The sequence below is a fragment of the Ips typographus genome, linkage group LG1 (genome assembly GCF_016097725.1).
Source record: "Ips typographus isolate SLU linkage group LG1, UJ_Ityp_2.0, whole genome shotgun sequence".
NCBI lineage: Eukaryota > Metazoa > Arthropoda > Insecta > Coleoptera > Curculionidae > Ips > Ips typographus.
This window is the reverse complement of record NC_138422.1, coordinates 15,738,456-15,758,133: the sequence shown is the minus strand read 5'-3', so window position 1 is coordinate 15,758,133 and position 19,678 is coordinate 15,738,456. Positions and strand designations below refer to the sequence as shown.

The 19,678-nt window shown below is 32.9% G+C and overlaps 1 protein-coding gene across 1 annotated transcript in view; it reads right to left on the bottom strand.

Annotated features, from left to right (window-relative positions):
* The window catches only part of LOC145740590 (uncharacterized), a 47,650-nt gene extending 31,433 nt beyond the window's left edge, over window positions 1-16,217 (bottom strand). The window contains exons 1-5 of the mRNA XM_081996164.1: window positions 15,724-16,217; window positions 4,316-4,465; window positions 4,096-4,258; window positions 3,552-3,827; window positions 3,276-3,495 (exon numbers count right to left, since the gene is read on the bottom strand). Of these exons, the coding sequence (XP_081852290.1) occupies window positions 3,276-3,495; window positions 3,552-3,827; window positions 4,096-4,258; window positions 4,316-4,459 (803 nt within the window). The 5' untranslated portion in view covers window positions 4,460-4,465; window positions 15,724-16,217. The remainder of the gene's footprint in view (window positions 1-3,275; window positions 3,496-3,551; window positions 3,828-4,095; window positions 4,259-4,315; window positions 4,466-15,723) is intronic.
* Between the last annotated feature and the right edge of the window lie 3,461 nt (window positions 16,218-19,678).

Sequence of the window (19,678 nt, the reverse complement as noted above, 5' to 3'; positions counted from 1 at the left end):
AGAACCATTTTTTTAGAAGTGATGGGAAAGATTTTTTGATGGGAAGACATTTTTTTAGAGTTAAGGATGAATATTTCGTGGGAATTTATTGGCTGATTTTTGTAGACAACGGCTGAATCCAAACGCAAAACCTAAACAGAATTCGTAATGGTTTAGAGTTTTCAATTTATAACCGCAACAACCTTTTGTCTGGGCTGTAATAGTGGAAGTCGATCTTAAGATAGGGATCTCCCATTTTAAAGCACGGTTTGAATACCGAGTGTTTTCTTCTCTTCCACTGTCTTCTTAATCCCTTGACCGAATATTTGTGGGCGTCACGTTGCCTACCTTAGCACTTTCAACCAGTGACGTACCTAAACCACATAGGAACCCATTGAAACCACCAGCAGCGAGTGCAAAGTTCGAGCACGCCACTGTTATATTACCTGGCCCTTTTCTACTAACAAAACACCCCAACCAAGAAGATTAAAAAAAGTGAACCTGTCAAAGGGGCTCAGGTCTGTGCTATTGTCCGGCTTTTTGATTAATACTTTCAGACTGTTAACTCTAATCTAGTGGAATTGTGTTATTAGAGCTCAAAAGTTTTTGAAAATTAATGACAATAGATGTGAGATTGGTTGAAAATTAAAGGTTATACAGAGAGTGCCCCGTGAGTTTTTCTATCGAAAAAAGTGTCATTAGATAAATTGTCTGGTACCAGTGTTGTTGATGGTCAAAGTTCTTGAAAGCAAATCTGTTTTTTTGCATAATCTAAAGAACGTTTGTGTCACTTTTTCGATCGAAAGATGACAGTTGTAACTGTCTACTTCCAGTGCAGATGATTGTCAAAGTTCTTGAAAGCAAATCTGTTTTTTTGCATCATCTAAAGAGCGTTTGTGTTACTATTTAGATCGAAAGATGACAGTTCTCGTAATTGTCATTAAAAGAAATTGTCTACTTCCAGTGCAGTTGATGGTTAAAGTTCTTGAACAAAAATATGTTTTTTGCATCATCTGAAGAGCGTTTGTGTCACTTTTTAGATCGAAAGATGACAGTTGTCGTAATTGTCATTAGAAGAAATTGTTTAGTTCCAGTGCAGTTGATGGTCAAAGTTCTTGAACAAAAATATGTTTTTTGCATCATCTGAAGAGCGTTTGTGTCACTGTTTAGATCGAAAGATGACAGTTGTCGTAATTGTCATTAGAATAAATTGTTTAGTTCCAGTGCAGTTGATGGTCAAAGTTCTTGAAAGCAAATCTGTTTTTGCATCGTCTGAAGAGCGTTTGTTTCACTACATAGATCGAAAAATGACAGTTCTCGTAATTGTCATTAGAAGAAATTGTTTAGTTCCAGTGCAGTTGATGGTCAAAGTTCTTGAAAGCAAATCTGTTTTTGCATCGTCTGAACAGCGTTTGTGTCACTATTTAGATCGAAAGATTACAGTTGTCGTAATTGTCATTAGAAGAAATTGTCTGCTTCCAGTGCAGTTGATGGTCAAAGTTCTTGAAAGGAATCTGTTTCTTTATAGTGTCACAGTACCCTGTAATGTTTTAATAATTTACACACTTTGTACAGGGTGTCCAAATAACAAAAAGGGTCTTAAAAAATCGCTAGAAAATATTTTAAATTTTAGGAAAGGTACACAACTTTGATTCAAAAATGTGCATATCTTTAAAATTTCAAACACAATGGCACTTTTAAAATACTTTCAAAGGAAAGCTACGTTTATTAGTAACAATTTTGATTTAAACCTTTTTTCTCCATTTCATGAAATAAAGTGGTGGGTGTGGTCAAAGTGGTTTAAAAGAAACTGCGATAATTTTAAAACCTTTTGTCCTGGGACATTGATTTTGGCACCATTGAAAAGAACAGGTATTTATCTATCAGATGCACTATAAATGATTGTTTAGAGTTGGTTTCTTTTGTCGACAGATGGCGCTTTTACTAAGACCAGATAATTCAAAAAAAATCAAATGCAACCCATAGTGTTGATTAATGTCTAAATAGAGAACTTTATAAACACCACAGAATAATTACCTAAAGCTCTAGCTTTAGTTAGCTACTCTGTAAAGCGAAACTGTAACTAAATCATTACTTTATAATTATTTATTTTTAAGAACCACATGTCAACCAAAACATTTTGCATTTTCAGATTGTAGCATTTCTGAGTTAAAGAGAGAAACTTTCGACACTTTAAAAACAACATTAAGAAATTCTGCTCTTTAATTCCAATAACACGAGTTACCAACAGAATAGCGTGGTTTAAATGTCGGAAATGGCAATTCAGATTACGTTAATCTATTGTCGATGGGTGGTCTCACCGTAATGAAATTTCCACAATTTTTATCTCATTTTACCTATGTAACTCGAGTAAATTGTGACGCAATTAATCTTCATCGTGAATTAGTCATTGCCCCATTTGTTACGCTTGTCTGTCCATAAGTAGGTGGAAGTTTTTTGCTAAACGCGAAATGCTTGCAAGAAGCTGATGCGATGTTTTGCTGTATAACGTTCCCATAGTCGTTGATTAGTTTTAATCGAGCAGATCTAATTCTACAGATTAACAACGTGTTCCACTCTAAAAGCAAATTGCTAATCGAAACAATTACATTTAGCAGTTGTTTAGCAATTAAAGAGTACAAGAATGGAGATTTAATTTTGTATGATCCAGTTTATCCAACATTAAAGTTAAATTGTTAAGTTAATCATATTGGACTGTAATTTTATAATGTTTCTTATTAAGGTTAACTCATTTCCGGTTTTATCAATTTTGCTAGTATGCTGCCTGATAATGGAATGTGAGCATTTTGTTGTTTTATAAAAATTAATTCATTTACAGATCATAAAAAAAAAGTTATTGTCAAAGCGTTGTCTGAAAAATATAAAAATTATGAGATTTTTAACACTGAATAATTAATTTGTTTTTAATATGGAAGAATCTATTAACAACTCTATTTTTTGCAATAATAAATTTATGTACTTACTGAATTCGAAATCCTCTTATTATTATAACACACCATATACGATCCGCTCAAAATTTTCTACATCATCGTCATTATCTCGCTTTCTCATAAAAAGCCATCGGAATGCTTTAATCCGTTGATAAATATGGGACGGCACTTTTTATTGAAGATTTTAATAATATAATTTATAATGGAATCAAGCCGATTGTCAAGCAAAAGAAACTGGTTGGGAACCATTTATTCTCGAATTAAGTCGCGGCGGTAAGAAAATAAGCCTTATGAATAGTCGCTTTTTTAGGTTACGTTCCGACAGTTAAGTGGACAAAAACTCACCTGTGATCCCTTAAATGGTCCTGTCTTCTGAAAGCTTTCCCGCAAATATCACAGCTGTAAGGCCTCTCATCAGTGTGGGTTCTCTCGTGAATAAGCAAATTGTAACTCTTGGTAAATTGTCGGTTACAAAATTTGCAAATGAACTGTTTTTTCGGTCTGGATGCTCTTCCTGGTGCCCTTAATAACCTCCGGTCCAAGTGAGCATGCATTTGTGGTGGCCCTGTTTACACAAACTGATTAGCTAAATTCTACCAACTAGACTGATCATAAGATTACCTGGAGGAAACAAAGCACTCCCTCCAGGAAAAGTGAAAGTTCCAGCTTGAGCTGGACTGGTTGGCAAAAATCCAGGGTATCCGTGGGGTGGTTGTCCAGCTGGAGACTCCATCATACCACCTGGAGGACCGGGCCGTGGTGGTGGCAACATTAACGCAGCTGCGTGAGCAGCTGCTACGCAAACAGCTTCTTCACGCAGTTGCAATTCTTTGCGCTTGTCGGCCATCATTGCCATTATGTCAAAAGAGCTGGATTTACGCATGGTTGAAGATGAAGCTGGAAAAGGTAAAGACAACTTTACTATTATTGTTAGTTTGTTACAGTATGATTGTTACAATCTTCCAAATATTGAGAATGTTTTCACAAAAACTAGCAAAATTTAGATAGTAAATAATCAGGACAAATATTGTAGGTATAATGTAAGAGTAGAACTTTTCATTTTAGTGAAAAATTGTCTATACCAAGCTTTTACAAGCAAATCCAAAGGCAAAAATACACTTCAACAGATCTACTCATAATTCATAATCCTTTTAATGTTTCTTACCCTCAACATTTTTGCCTCCCTCAGCGGTTCTCTCCCGATTTTCCAAACCTAAAAGATGAATGTCCCCGGGATACAGCATAGGGTGAGGCATGTTTCTAGACGGAACCACAGGAACAAAAGCCGAAGTTTCTCTGTGGTGGCCCATTGTGGGAGCCAATGGAACCTGCAACAATCCATAACATCATCACCCAAGTCCCTACAACTTTTTTGAGTAAATTACTTGATGATGATAAGGAATTTGTCCGTCATATCGGCTGCCCGAAGATGAGCGTGTAGAACCTCCTGGTGAAGGCAAGGGAAAGTCTCGCCTTGAAAGGGCCAACGGCCGATCTTCAGACGATGATGATGTCGCAGTCTCGGGCATTTTTGCCTGAAACAAGTGAAATAGTTACTTTTCTACTAGCGTGCTGATAAGTTTACTTTTCCGCATATATTGTACTTTTCAGTACTATAGTGATTGTGTTGAAGTTGATTTTCTACTTCAGTGGTGGAACCTAGCTATATCATTAGTTTCATTGGTTTATGGTATACAGGATCTTGAATTTTTAAATTTAATTTAGTGGTAATTGCTTTTTGCAGTTTTTTAATCGTTTTTGCAAATGGTTTTGAGGTATTTTCATAGGTAGTCCATCAAAATTAGTGCAGAATCATGTTTGGTTAACTACATTTGAATGTCTGTTTCGCAAAAGTACAGCTTAAGGTGTAAGTTTCCTTTTCAAAGAATTACTTTCTTGAAAAATAATAAAACATAACAGTGGTTCCGTCAATAAATTAAAAAAAAAAGATCAAGAACCACTGTATTAAACAATATATAATTTTCTAGATGCACTATATGATAATCCTACTCATATTTCATGCTTATTTTTGATTTCAAAGACCAAGTCAAATATAAGCAAAGTGACAGGACATAATATGCTTATTGTCCATGTGAACAGAAAATTATCAGTTTCCGCACTTACTAGGTAAATTGCTATGCTACCGAAATGACCTTATTGACGGATACGAGTTTGACCTTAATGATTAGGTTGAATAAGAGTCTGTATTCGTAATGGACGGTTAATAGTTCTAGGAACTGATGCATATGCATAGGTTTCGACTTAAGACGATTAGCATGCACATTAATATTTAAATCAAGCGGTTTTGTGCAATTAGAGACGCAGTTAATGCCTTACTTTACACTTCTAAATTGAATGGTGCTTTATTCGTAGTTAATGCTTCTCGAACTTTGAACTCCACACCAACTCGAGTAATGAACGTTCTATTATTATCACTCTACATGCGGTAGATGAGGTGGGGCATTGATGGTTCTTGAAATGGCATTTTCAGAGTGTTTCTAGTCATTATCAAACTATAAAGCTAATCTGCTAGTTTCCGTTTAATCTATACGATAAATGAGGCCAGGACAGCCTAAGCAAACAGAGCGGAGGTTGAACACTTCTAATACATATAATGTCACTGTATACGGTTTAATTTGAATATATAAAGTTGATTACCATATTTAGGTGGCTACCTTCGGCTTCTTGGGTGTATCGCACCAATTGAAACCCATTTATCTATTGCGGAATATTCAAATGTTTATCGAGCACATGTTGCGCCTATTCCTGCTTGAAAACTTCTGAGTTACACTGCATGAGATAAACCCAGAAAGTAACAACACAAACATTGTAAAAATGGATGTTACGAAAATTATTACTCCGCTAACTTAAATAACAAGTCATATAATTTTTAGTACATAAATTATTAAATAACGTCGTGGGTATCATCAAAGGTGCCGCCAAGCGATTAGCAACACCATCATAGAACGGATATGAATTTGACTAATTTTATTACATTTGTAAAACCAGTTGTTAATTGGAGAAAATATAGATATTGCCATTTATTACATTTACTACAAATAGTTAACGATTTAGGTTGGCATCGTTGTGGTATGGTACAGAGTAGGCTAAATGGAACAATTTGAATTGAAAACTTTTCTTTTTAATAGATATAAAAACTGATGTTCTGTCTGAACATCAAATTTGATAGCAATAAATAAGCTTAGATTAGTGTTTATTTAGAAGATTTAAATTAGGTTGTGTGTTTTGAAATAATGGCTCCAAGAAAGTAGAGCAAATGAAGAAGTTTAACATGCTCAAACAAAAGTTACCAAAAAATTCCCCAGATTTTATTTATGGTTTGGATGACACAAATTATTTGTTGTAAATGATGACTTTGGCAGAAGGCTATTTCTCTATTTGGGTGTAAAAAAAAAAAAGATTTAGCAGTTATTTGACATTGTCCATGTGAACTTGTGCAGCTTGTAAATATGAGTTATAAGGTACTTTAAACATGTAAACTAATTTTCTATGTAAAAAAGTTGTTAAAGCCATTTCACCAATAAATAATGGCAACAGTGTTTCATTGCACGTTGAAACAAGATCACGGCAATAAAGTTTGTTAATTATTGTCAATTAAACAAGTTGCAATGTCACAATATCTACATCATAGTTTTTAAATTATCTACATTTAAGTTTTGTGTCATTTTATAGCAATCGTAAAGTGTTTCTAAATCCAGCACACGCTCCGTTGAATCTATATCAAAACTCAGATAATATTAGTATGACGTCACAAATTGACAGGTTCGTGCAATGTTGCCAAATTGACACTGCTTTTCCTTATTTAGGCTCACATTTTTGTAAAGTTGACAAGATGACATTTCTTTCAATCAAACCGCCTAAAATTTTACATTGTTGGCAAATTGATATTTTTTCAATTTTCGATTACATTTTTCCAATGATAATAAAGTAACATTTTTTTTTTCTTAACAAATGTACAAACTTGTGTTGAACCAAGCTGACTTAAATTATGATCACATTGTGACAAATTGACTTTTTTTCCAATTTATGACTAAACATTGACAATGTTGCTTTGCAATCTTTATTTATGATTAAATATTTTTACAGTGTTGCAAAAGTGTCTTTTTCCTAATTAATAGCAGACTTCAGCAGGCCTCGTTGCCAAACTGACATTTGTAATTAAGATATTCTTGGAGTGTTGCTAAATTGCTACTTTTTCCTTGTTTATGATCAAATTTCTGCAACGTTGTCAAACTGGCATTTTGCCTAATTGTCAGTTTTTACAGTGTTGTCAAACTGACATTCTTTTAGTTAACAAGTTCTGGGAGTGTTTCTAAATTGCTACTTTCTTCTTGTTTATGATAAAATTTCTTCAGCATTGCCAAACTGACATTTTTCCTAATTCCCAGACTTTTACAATGTTGTTAAATAGACATTTCTTTTAATTTATGACTAAACTAATACAGTATTGCCAAATTAACGTATTCAACAATTTATTACCAAATGCTTAAAGTGTTTGCCAAATTGACATTTTTTAGTTATAGATTGACTATAACTAAATTTTGCAGTATTGTCAATATGTCATTTTTGCTTTTATCACCCAATTTTTGTAATGATGAACCAAACTATTTTTTTTTAATTTCATTTGTTCATGCGAGAGAACATAAAAGTTGATTTTAATTTTAAATCTTACGCCAGTTTTTAATGTTTTTTTTTTTAATAAGAAAAAAAAGGTTTGTTAAATTTTAATCACTCTTAACGTTTTACAGTGTGAGTGGTACTTTTGACGTCACTGAAACCTTATTTTTGACAAGACTATGAGAACCAAGAAATTATAATTGTTATTGGGATGCTGTGATGCCAATCCATTTTTCATTGATTTTTCATATACATATGGAAGTCATTACAGTTTGCGTGATTAAAGAAAAATTAAATTACACGCGCAATTCCAGGTTCTTTCTTTGTGTTACTACATAATTACGTAAAGATTATAGTTTATGGCTCCATACCCAAATTATCAGGCTGAGATAAAAATATGTATTCAAATTTGTAGAGCGCAGTAGGAATGACGTTGATATGCACTTTTGACTTTAGTTCCGGTACGAAACTTGGCACAAAAGCTCCTCTTTTCCGCACCTGAAAGTTTTTAAACCAACCCAACAATCATAAGCTAAGCCAAGGATGCTGCGTACAACAATTCAGGTACAAAGTAATTTTCAGTCGTGTGTACCGTAGGTACTGAATGTTGACATATCTATTATGGAACCGTGTTTGTCGTTGGTTTCGTAGAAAACCAAGAAATACCCATTTGATGTGTTTGCTCAAGACATACTTGTGGTCGTCTTTGTACACATCAGACCAGAAAAAAATGGCTGCTATGTAAACTGGCTTACTTCTCGACAGATGGTCGCTATATGGTATTCGTGGGCAATGGGAATGGTAAAGACAAATCTTTCACTGCAGCACCATCAAAGTCGTCGACGTTAAAAAGTAAAGAACAGTTTTCGTAATGGTTGTTGCCTGTTAATCCGGCAGTTAGACATGTGCCAAGCAATTTGCCAGCCTTTATCGATATTTTGATGTTTTGCGCCCACGTGTTTATGCAAAACATCGACCAGAAGTCGATTTACAGTTAGGAGTTGAATAAACAAACTACTGTTTAATAGACTCGGATGGCTCATATATTCGGCTTGTCACGACGTTTCCTCTTAATTTATTTCTAGGAGATTTTGCAATTTTAATGACAGCAGTTATACAGGACGTTGGCCTCCAGACAACACGACCGTCAACCGGCTTGAAGCAAAAATTGCTAGCCTTCATTAATGGGCATGACCCAAATTGGACCATTTTAGAGATTATAGAGTGATGGCGTAACCCGACCAAAAAAAGCTTAACTTATTTAATTCCTATTTGTATATTTTATGACTGCAAGACGAGTTATATGGCCCTGTGGAGTCTAAACAGTCGGAAATAAAGCTACCAGATGCTGAAAACAAACACTAAACTGAGACCGCGATTTGAGACACTATAATAAAAGCCATTAGGACCTTTAAAGTTAGACTTTTTGTTGCCCCTAAGCGGTTTTGCAAGTTTGAAAGGAGTTATTTTAGGATGGTCATAAAGTTAGTCGTCAATGGGTTGCTGGGTTCTAATGGGGTTATTCCGAAGGCTGTCATAAAATAGTAAAGTTTAAACGGAAGCTGCTTTTTGAAAGGCAATAAGAATGTTTATTAAAAATTAGCTTAAGAATTATAGTTCTTTAAAAACTAGTAGTTACAAAATACTACACTACTAGTCACAAGTTTTTTGCATTTTTTTGTCTATGGTTTTGAAATAAACCTCAACTGGTAGACAAATTAGGAGGAATGGAGCATAGGTTCATATGAAGATTGTTTCTTAAAATAGGTTCAAAATTCTATTACTACAACTACTACTACTAATGTATTCATAACTGTCACTACACCATTTACACCTGTAGTTTAGAAAATATCACTTGGATTTTAAAAATATAAGTTGGATTTCAGAATCTATAACTTGTATTTCATTCTCGTAAATTTGGTTTTAGAAAACGTAAGTTGTATTTCAGATTCGTCACTTGTATTTCCGAAAAGGTCACTTGTATTTTAGAACCCGTTATTTCAATTTCAGATTTTTTTGTGTTTCTATGTGGTTATTAGTTCATTGTTTTTTTTAATATCACTTTAAGCAAAAAAACCCGCCCATCGGGAGTATTCATTTATATAAAATATACAGTGTGTCCCATAACTATATGACAATCCCTCGGGGGCATGCAGGGGAGGTCAAAATAATACGATTTGTTCATATAATTTTTTTTTAAAGTCACTCTTAAGGGAAATATCGAACCCCAAAGAACTGCCTTCCAATTAACGTTTTTGGCCGTAACTTTTGAAACATTTTGTATATTGTAATTATTATTGGGTTTAATGTTTTATCGATAGAGACCTTCTATTTGACATGAAAACCAGGTATCTCGTCTTCGAAAGGCAGGAAACCACAATGTTATTAAAAATATTCGTTAAACTATTTACTTTTTTTATTTATTTACTTTTTTTGCTCAACTTTAATTTTCCAAATTACAAATGACCATGTCTAAAATCCAACTGCTCTTTTCTATTATACAAGTGACTAATCTGAAATACAAATTGCAATTTCGAAAATCAAAGTTATCATTCTAAATTTGAAAGTACCTTTTCTGAAATATAAGTGATATTTTTTAAATTCATCTTATGGTTTCTAAAATTCAACTGACGCTTTCTAAACTACATGTGTAAATAGTGTAAAAGTAAGAATTATTGTATTTAAAAATAATTATCTTTATGCACTTTTAATCCCTCATTTGAGGGATAAAAGAGACACTTTTAATCCAGCAGGGAGGATTTTTCTGGACTCACCGTCACCGTCAAAGAACCACTTTAGTCCCTAGGTTTATAATATACTATTTATACACTCATAAAGATCTATTCATCTATACGTGCACCACCTTAGGGAATACAGTTATGTAAACAAATAGTGTTTCCTCTCAACAGAATGAATTACACATTATTGGAAAAGTGGCATTTTGTTAAGCAAAAATAATCAAAAAATTCAAATAACTGAAATGCAATACAAGGAGGTTTTGTTGATAAACCGTATAAGTTAAATGTTAGGCTAAATGTTATCAAAATCGATGACAAGTTAAGAGCTCAAAGCACTGTTGCTAAATAAATACTGTTTTGGAAATATTTGAAAACCATCAGAATTCACAAAAAAAGTTTTTTGGCAATAAATCCAAATCTCACAACTTATTAGTTTTGTACACAATGAAAACTTAAATTCAACAGTCAGTTTCTGAGATATCGAGCGGTTAATTTGAATTTTGTCATTACAAACCTGGTTTTAGATTAGTTCTGGTTTCAGTCATCTACCACATGTACATTGATTTGGGAAATTTATCATCAGGAAATGTATCCAAAGAAATACAAATCCATTTCTGGATGTTTTCTGGCCTACCTTTATTCTAAATCTCTAATGTAACAACTTCAGGCAAGTAATACCGTTGAGGCTACTCAAAATTTATTGTATAATCATGTTATTGTTTATTGTTGAATTAATTGTTGTCTAACGTATTAACATTTGTTTATCATTGAAACAGCCCACATTTTGTAAAATTTGGCAACGTTTTACTGTGATTTACAATTGATCGTTTTAATCCTTCTCATTTAAAACCTAGTACTACTATCTTTTTTCCAAAAATTGTTAAAAATAGCCAACATTGTTGATTGTCTAAAAAAACTTGGCATTGTCGCACTATTTACCAATTTCACTTTGCCATCTATATTTTCAATGTAAAAACTAATAAAAATCGTGTCACCCTCATCTTTTTTAAACCCAGTTGTAAAACAAACTTTTTTTGACCCAAATACGGGGTTTTGTAAAATTTTGCCTAATTACCAAAAAAAGTAAATTTAACAACGTTGCACTATTTTAAATAAAGTGTTTTGATGGTACCGAAGTCAAGTTTTGTCTTTTTCAACCCAAAATTTTCAAACTAACTCTTCAAGTTTTTCCTTTTTCAAGCCAAAATTTTCAAATTTACTCTCCAAGTTTGGCCTTTTTTGATTATGCAAAATTTTAAAATCAGAATTAAAAATGTTAACATCCTTTGCAACTCAATGATTCAACAACCTCGCTCAAAAGAGCAAAAAGACCAGAGATAGTCAAGTCTCTAGAGTTTCTTGTTTTTGGTCGCTAGGGAGCGTCAAAGTCCAAAATTTTAGATATATTTAATGGCCCAGAATTTTTACTTTCAAAATTTTAAAACTCTTTTAAAGAAGTTCTTAACGTAAGGCAACTGTAAAATAAGAAAATAAGTTTTTCATACTTCAAGAAAATTACTAATTTAGGGCCAACCATTGCAATGTTGAATTGAGCATTACTGTCTCAAAATTTTAACTTTTGCTAAAATATCTTAGGCTCAGATAGAAAATACACACTACTTTGTTCAAATTGTTATTACACTGTCAACATCTTACTTATCTCCCTTTTAGCATAAATTTGATTATTTGTCCCAGTGTACTAATACTAAAGTAATCAGATTAATAATTACGAGATTTTATTATTTTACAAAATGACAGCGAACATTCTTATTAAAACATATAATGACCAGCAGTTTATACCATTACCGGTACCATTTTAAAACAACTTAGAGTAAAAAAATTAAATGTATATGCTCTCTTGGAACTAAAAGAGACTGGTACTTGTATATTTACATTTTAACATCGTTATACAGCTGCGTATGCAAATTTATATGGCACTTTGCATATACGATCTAGAAAATAAGCTTGTTTACGAATTCAATTGAAATAATAAACGACTATTAAAAATTATGGTCACGTCTACTGAAATACGAAGAAACGCCGCCTGCAAAAAAAAATTAAACAAAATGGGTTTAACCAGAATTTTTCTTATGGCACGACTTGATTAACCATTCTTTTGTCGGTCGTTGCGGTTTTTCTGGTGTGTTCTATTTTGGTTTTGGGAGTGGCAATTTCTTATTATTACTTGTCTTACTCATTTATAAGAAATCACTTGAAAAAGTACAGGGTGATCTGTTCATATATTTTTTTAGTAGCAAAGAATGCCACTGATATACGAACAATAACATTAATTGAAAAGAAAGACCAAAGTGTGACCATCAATCTACCTGACCGTTGACTTGAAACTTTCCACTCAAGCAGACCTTTTTAAACCCTACCTGGGGTCTTAAGAAAAAAAAAATGCCACCAACTTACTGCTTTTAATATGTAAGAGAAGTTTCCGGCTACCTTTATCCTAAAGTCACTTAAATTTATCGAATAATGACAGAAAATATCTTCCAAGAGCAACAGTTCAGCAAAAAATGCTTTTATGTTCTGATTCGATTTTACAACAAGACTACATGGTTGCAGTTTAATTGAATTGAGTAAATTGACTGAGACTAAAATGTTCAAAGAAATCAGTGAGTAAGCACAAAAAGCTCTAAGCAAATATTGCGGATTCTACGTACAAGCAGCAAGTGGAGAATATGATTGATGTGAAGTGAAAGGTGGAACTTCTTGTCATATCAATCTTGGTAATACTCGGTTCGAAATTACTAGTGCCCTCGCAGATTTTTCAAAGTGTCAATTTCTCGACTAGATTCGATATAAAGGTATGATTGCTCGTATGATTGATTCTCATTAATTCGTGAATGTTATTTTCTTCCATTGTGAGGTTTTCAAATTCTCAAGCAATGATTATTACTTACCAATACTGAGTAGAATTCTTGAAAGTTTGAATACTCTTTTAAACCATATTTGGTGCTGATGATTAACGTTCCCATTATTAAACCACAATAAAACTCAACAAAATTTTTTTTGTTCTCCTGTACTATTCTTGTTAAATTTCATAATCGAAAACGTCATTTTGGTGGTTTGTTCAAACTTACTAAGTCAACTCACCTTAGACCATTCTCTATTGATCCTGGGTTTATAACTATCTTCTTTGCCAGCATTGTCGAGTAGATGATTTGCCCTTATCATGTGTTCTTTGACATGGTATTCTTGTGATGTTCAAACTACTATTTGAAGATTCAATATCGTTTCTCAAACATGTTTAATCGCTTAAGAAGACCTATCTATCAAGAGTAAACCAATTTTCAAGGTCCGCTACTGCTATCTTCTAAACCATCAAAGTTACGTCAAATCAATGATTAAGGTTTCTTCAGAAAATGTTTTGTCAAATCGAAAAAGATCTTGAAAAACCACACATAAGTCGTTTTCAATAAGTAAACAAATTTTTGTTTTTAAAAATGCTGTAGGTATAAGGGCTCTACCGAGGGATTGCTTATTAAAATATACTTAAAGGACCGTTTGGCTTTAGTTGTTTATCTTAAGGTTTAGGGACACGAACTTTGCTTACTATACATATCTGAAAACTAGGTAAAATAAGGGTTAACCATCACCCTTCAGGGTGGTAAAGAGTGTCTTTACCAAAAAAAAAGGTTCTCAAAGTTGTGTAGTTTGAACAAATTCTTTTCACTTACATAAGAAGTAGCTCATATAACTTTTGATATATGCGGAATATGTGCTATGTTACACTTTTCTTGAAACTTTAAATGACAAAGTTATACAACTGATTAAAAAGATATACTAACGTCTCTACCTATAAGAGATATGCTTTTGGTTACAATCACAGTAGACTGAATGATAATATTTCTAATTTAAAAAAAAAGTAACTTACTATCATATCTCAAAAACTAGATTCAGCAGAATTTGTCTTTTTAATACACACACCATAGAATTCTACTTAAGGGACCTTCAATTAGGTGATTACTTGTGGAATATGAAAAACGTAAAAGTAATTTTTGAACAGTCTATTTCAGTTTGAGTCAACCTGTATATTGGCATTAAACATTTGAAGTATTGAAAACATGTAAAAGTTAATAAATTAAGTGGATTGGGATTGATAAACAAAAAACAAAACCTCACCATTTTCTACCAAATATAGTGTTTTTGATAATTAATAATAAATACAAAAAGGAAACGTTGAGAGAGGCTAGATATACCTACCTATTTTGCATATTCTTGATTCATATTTTGTTTTTTTGATTAAATGGAAAAAAAACTTAATCCTAAACTAAAATACCCAAATACATTTCTTTTAGGTTTTTCCACTTTGAAGTCAGATAGTATACAAGAGGTTTATTCAAAATATTGTTATTTATGTCTCCGCATGCACTTGAAATGGTTTGTGTTATAAATCTTACAATAATTTTGTATTTCGATATTACGTCTTTGATTTTTAATTTTTTCCTAAAAAATAAAGGTATCTAACAGAAAAATAAATTTTTCAATTTAAGCAGTTTTTTATTGTATAAATTATTTTAGATAAAAGTCTTAAAAATATCCAGACATTCACTAATCTGCCCGCTAATGACCAAACTAAAACCACTGTTATTACAACAAAATGATATAAAGGATGTCCCAGAAATAATTACGATACCAAAATGTAGAATACGTATACAATGCATATTAGGAACTCTTTTTTAGTAATTAATAATTGGGTTAAATAATACAGAATGTTTCATGATATAAGCACAAAATTCAGGATATGGCAGCTCGTCCAAAAATATGAAAAAAGTTTCAACATAAAAGCTGATTTTTCTCAAAAACGATTGAGTTTACAGCTTATGGCGCTTTTTGTGTAGAAAACATAGGCGGTTCAAATCGGCGTCTCAAAACCATACTTTTTCCAGTAGGGTAGAATTTGGGGGGAGAAAACACCCACTACCCCTTCAACAATTATGACTAAAAGAAAAAATCACACAAAACATAGCTTATTATGAGTAGAAAGTGCTCGCAAAAGCGGTTTTCTGTAACGATAAAAGGTTTCGGAGAAATTTGCAAAAAAGCGATTTTTTTGGTCAATTTTAAAACCGTATCTCTAAAACACACCATTTTAGAGCGTAAGTTAATAGAAACTTTCTTTTTTTTTTTGGACGAACTACCATATTATTCTAAAGTGGTGCGCATATATTATAAAACACCCTGTATATTTTCTGATATAATACATAATGTTAATGGTATGACTACATAAAATGCTACTACCATCATATTAGAGACAATTTATAAATGGATGTTCATTGTACCATTGTATTGAGCTTTCAAATTATTCAGACATTCATTATTCATCTTCTAGCATCAATTTTACCTTAACGTTTAAATAAATTAAACGGTTAAACAAAAAAACACCAGTTTTTTTTTAAAAAACATACCTTTTTTTTTTCGTTAATTCAAATGTAAATTTCAATTCCTTTTCCTTCTGAACAATGCAGTCCTCATTTCACAGTTCAAAAACTCTTCACGATCACTTCAGGGTCACAGTAAACAACAACAAAAACAGTACCCCAAAAATGTTAAATAAAAATTGTTTTACAACGCGAAACCGTAACAAGTGAAACTGACCCTTAAGCGCACGCTTAGCGCGTAACTCGCCGTACAAATCACCGTAAACCGCACACCTGATCCGGTGACATTACGGGGATGGTTTCCCCTAATCGGTCACATTAAATGGTACCACAACATTGAAAAAGTCAGGTAGTGCAGTAGCCAGTTAAGTGTACAGAATCAGACAAAACGCGCGCACCAACTTTCAATAGGACTGAGCGAAAACTGAGGAGAGAGAGGTACCGATGCTGGTACCGCGGTTCTGCCGGCCTACGATTCTAATGAAAACGTTGTGGCCGGAGTTTTTGCGTGGGATCGTTTCAATGAAAGAGGCCGACTGAAAAGAGTTTTAGAGGACACCACAAAAAGACAATAACATGCTTTTTTTATTTTTCAAACCACACCTTTTTCCAGTATTAATATACGTAAAGAGGAGAATGAGAGAAAAGCAATTTTGTAATAATTGATCACACACGCACACATATGAATTTTTTATGTTTTGCTTAATAAATAATTGTTTTAACGTTTCTTTCGATGAGTGAATGAGGTCCACCACACACCCTTGATTTTTTTAAGAAAATTGAAACTTTAAGAGCGTGGCTTTCATTCTGAGATAGTTACAATAGTATATTGTACAACAAGGGTGAAAAAGATGTCCATATCGCACAAGGACCAAAATTTGATCACGACGCTTCAATAATCTGCTTCAAGAAATTAATACACTACCTAAAATTTCGCAGTGAAAAATTAGAATCAAACTAACTTTGAAAACTAACTTTCTAACGTCTTTTCTTATTTTATTTTTTTTTTCACAGGAAAGTAGCTGATTTTTCTCCCAAACGACCTGAAATTTAAAATCCTGCTGATATAAAAAGATTAGACATTTACCTACCGGATGTATCAGTATGACTGTAAAATTTCGATGTAATTTCAAAACTCCTTGTAGAGAGTATCGTGTCACTTATCAATAAGTCGATCAAATTGTGGAGTGAACATTTTATTTTTCTTCAAAACAAATTATCAAATTCTACCGGTTGATTTGAGCAATTATTGCTTTACAAAAAGACGAAGTTTAATTTATTATATTAAATTGCAACAATGAAACAAAGTAAAGACTTATGACTAGAGTCCGGATTAAAAAGCAAAATTATTTTCTTCAAAAAAGCATAAAAATCTGTAAAAAGCACAAAACTCTTTCAGATGCAAAATTTTTTGAGTTCAACTTCTAGAAATTTTTTGAAGATTTCAAATTGCTTTAGAAGCATACGGAAAATTTTAGACTGTTTTGAAAACTTTCAAAACTTTTTTGAATTACTTGAGAGCATTTGGAAGGTTTTTGGACTGTTCAAACAGCATATTGAAGGTTCTGGAATGCTTTAGAGGCATTTGGAATCTCTTACACGGTTCACAACATTTTTTGGAAGCTTCTAAACTGCTTTAATATCTTCTGGGAGCTTCTAGACTAGTTGAAAAGCGTTTGGAATCTTTTAGACTGTTCTAAATGATTTTGAAAGCTTCTAGACTATTTTGAAAGGCTTTAGACTGCTTGATAAGCAATTTGGAGTTTCTGTAGTGTTTTGAAATCTTTTTTCGACTACTTTAGAAGCCTGATGGTTCTGGACTTCTTTTAAGCATGCGAATTTGAAGTTTTGGAAGCTTTTAAACTGCTTTAGAAGCATACGGAAGCTTTTAGACTGCCTTGAAATTTTTTGAGAGCTTCTGGACTAGTTGAAGATTATTTGGAAGCCTTTAGAGTGTTTTAAAGCTTTTGGAAGCTTCTAGACTGTTTTGAAAGACTTCCGACTGCTTTAGAAGCATTTTGGAGTTTCTGTAGTGTTTTGAAATCTTTTTAGACTACTTTAGGAGCATTGATGGTTCTGGACTTCTTTTAAGACATGTGAATTTGAAGTTTTGGAAGCTTTTAAACTGCTTTAGAAGCATACGGAAGCCTTTAGACTGCCTTGAAATTTTTTGAGAGCTTCTGGACTAGTTGAAGATTATTTGGATGTCTTTAGAGTGTCCTAGAAGCTTCCATTGGAAGCCATTCCATTGGAAGCTTCTAGACTGTTTTGGAAGGCTTTAGACATATTTTGGAGTTTCTGTAGTGTTTTAAAACCTTTTTAGACTACTTTAGGAGCATTTGGAAATTTTTTGGTCAGTTTAAATTTGTTTCAGTCTCATCAGTCAGTTTTAAGTTGATACTTATACATTTTGCAAAATGTTTTTGTCGTTCAGAAACCTTCAATATAGCAATTTTTTGTCAAAGCAGTTATTAGTTTAGTTTATTTTTAAAAACTTGAAAAGCTTGTTTTGTAAAAAACTAGTTAAACCATACAAAAATAGCAGTAAATAAGCACAAAAAACTAAAATAAGCACAAAAAACTAAAATAAGCACAAAATGAAGAAAAAAGCAAGAAAAGCATCAACAAAATCAGTCAAATGACGGGTGCTTGCATAAATCGTTCACATAAGATGTTAAAGGTTGGTGGCTTTTATTATTTACAAAAAGCAAATCTTCTAGAAATCCGGACTCTACTTATGACACATACTTCCATGAAACATATGAAGTAGGGAACGCCCAGCCACATTTAATATGTTTATTCCTTATAATTGAATACAAATAAATAAACTAAAGTCGGTTAATTGTGAGTCATTAATTAATCACAACTTTACAATAATCTCGGTTTTTGTGTAATTTAGTGGCCAAGTTCTTCATAGAAGTAAACAACTACGGGAAACAAACTAAATCATCATTCTCATTACCAAAACCACATAGTATGACTATCATGTGTTAAAAGTCTTTATGAAAATCCAAAATTTTATTGTGTGAAAATGGCGAATAATTTGAAATTTTTGTTATGTGATATAAGTTAACGATAAACAGATTTTATTTGTTGAAATGCGAACGTGAACATTGTAATTGTATTTTAGATGTTTTTGAAATTTTTATTAGTTTATTAGTCTAAATTATTTTTATCGACAACCCTTCAAATAAGGTATCACCTGACTCTTCTACCCTATTCAATTGTTATGGTTTGTATTAGAAGATGGCTTGTTTAAAGAATATACGTCAAAACACGTTGAAACATTCAAATCAGTCGATTTGTTTTGAGATACGTTTAGAATCACAAAATAAATGGAATCACAATAGGATTTAAGAAATATTAATAGCTTGTTCGATATGGACGAAAAACAACTTCTTATTTTAGACACCCTGTACAATTATTTGAATTATCGCAATCCAATGAAACCCACCATCAACACAGAATTAACATTTTACATCAGTAACAATTGACATTTTTCTTTGTTTACTAAAATGAATTAGTAATGAAAAATGGTGGCACCAAACGATAAGCGACCGGTTTCCGGCCGGTACCTACGCATAGAACCCAACGTCCCTGCACCTGAACGGAGCTGGTGGGGTCGGCGCGACCTCTTGGTGCAGCGGTAGCCACGGCTGGGCCTTCCACGGCAGCGGGAGCGTTATTCAACTGTTCTGTGTTCGGCCGCCGATGGTTCCCCTTGCTCCTCGGACGCGCTCACCCGGTACCACCATCCTCGTAGGTTCTGCCTTAGTTCTGGTGCTACACTAGTTTTCTATCGTAGTCATGTCCGCATATAAGAGCAAATCAAAATTAAGGCGTTAAGTCGTCACTACGTTTAAAAAAAAAACAATTGGATATAATTCTAATTAAGACTTCTCCAAGTTTTCCTAAGAATATATGGAATATTTAGTATCAAATGTATACATTCCTTTTTCAATAATTCTTGTATAGGTCTGAA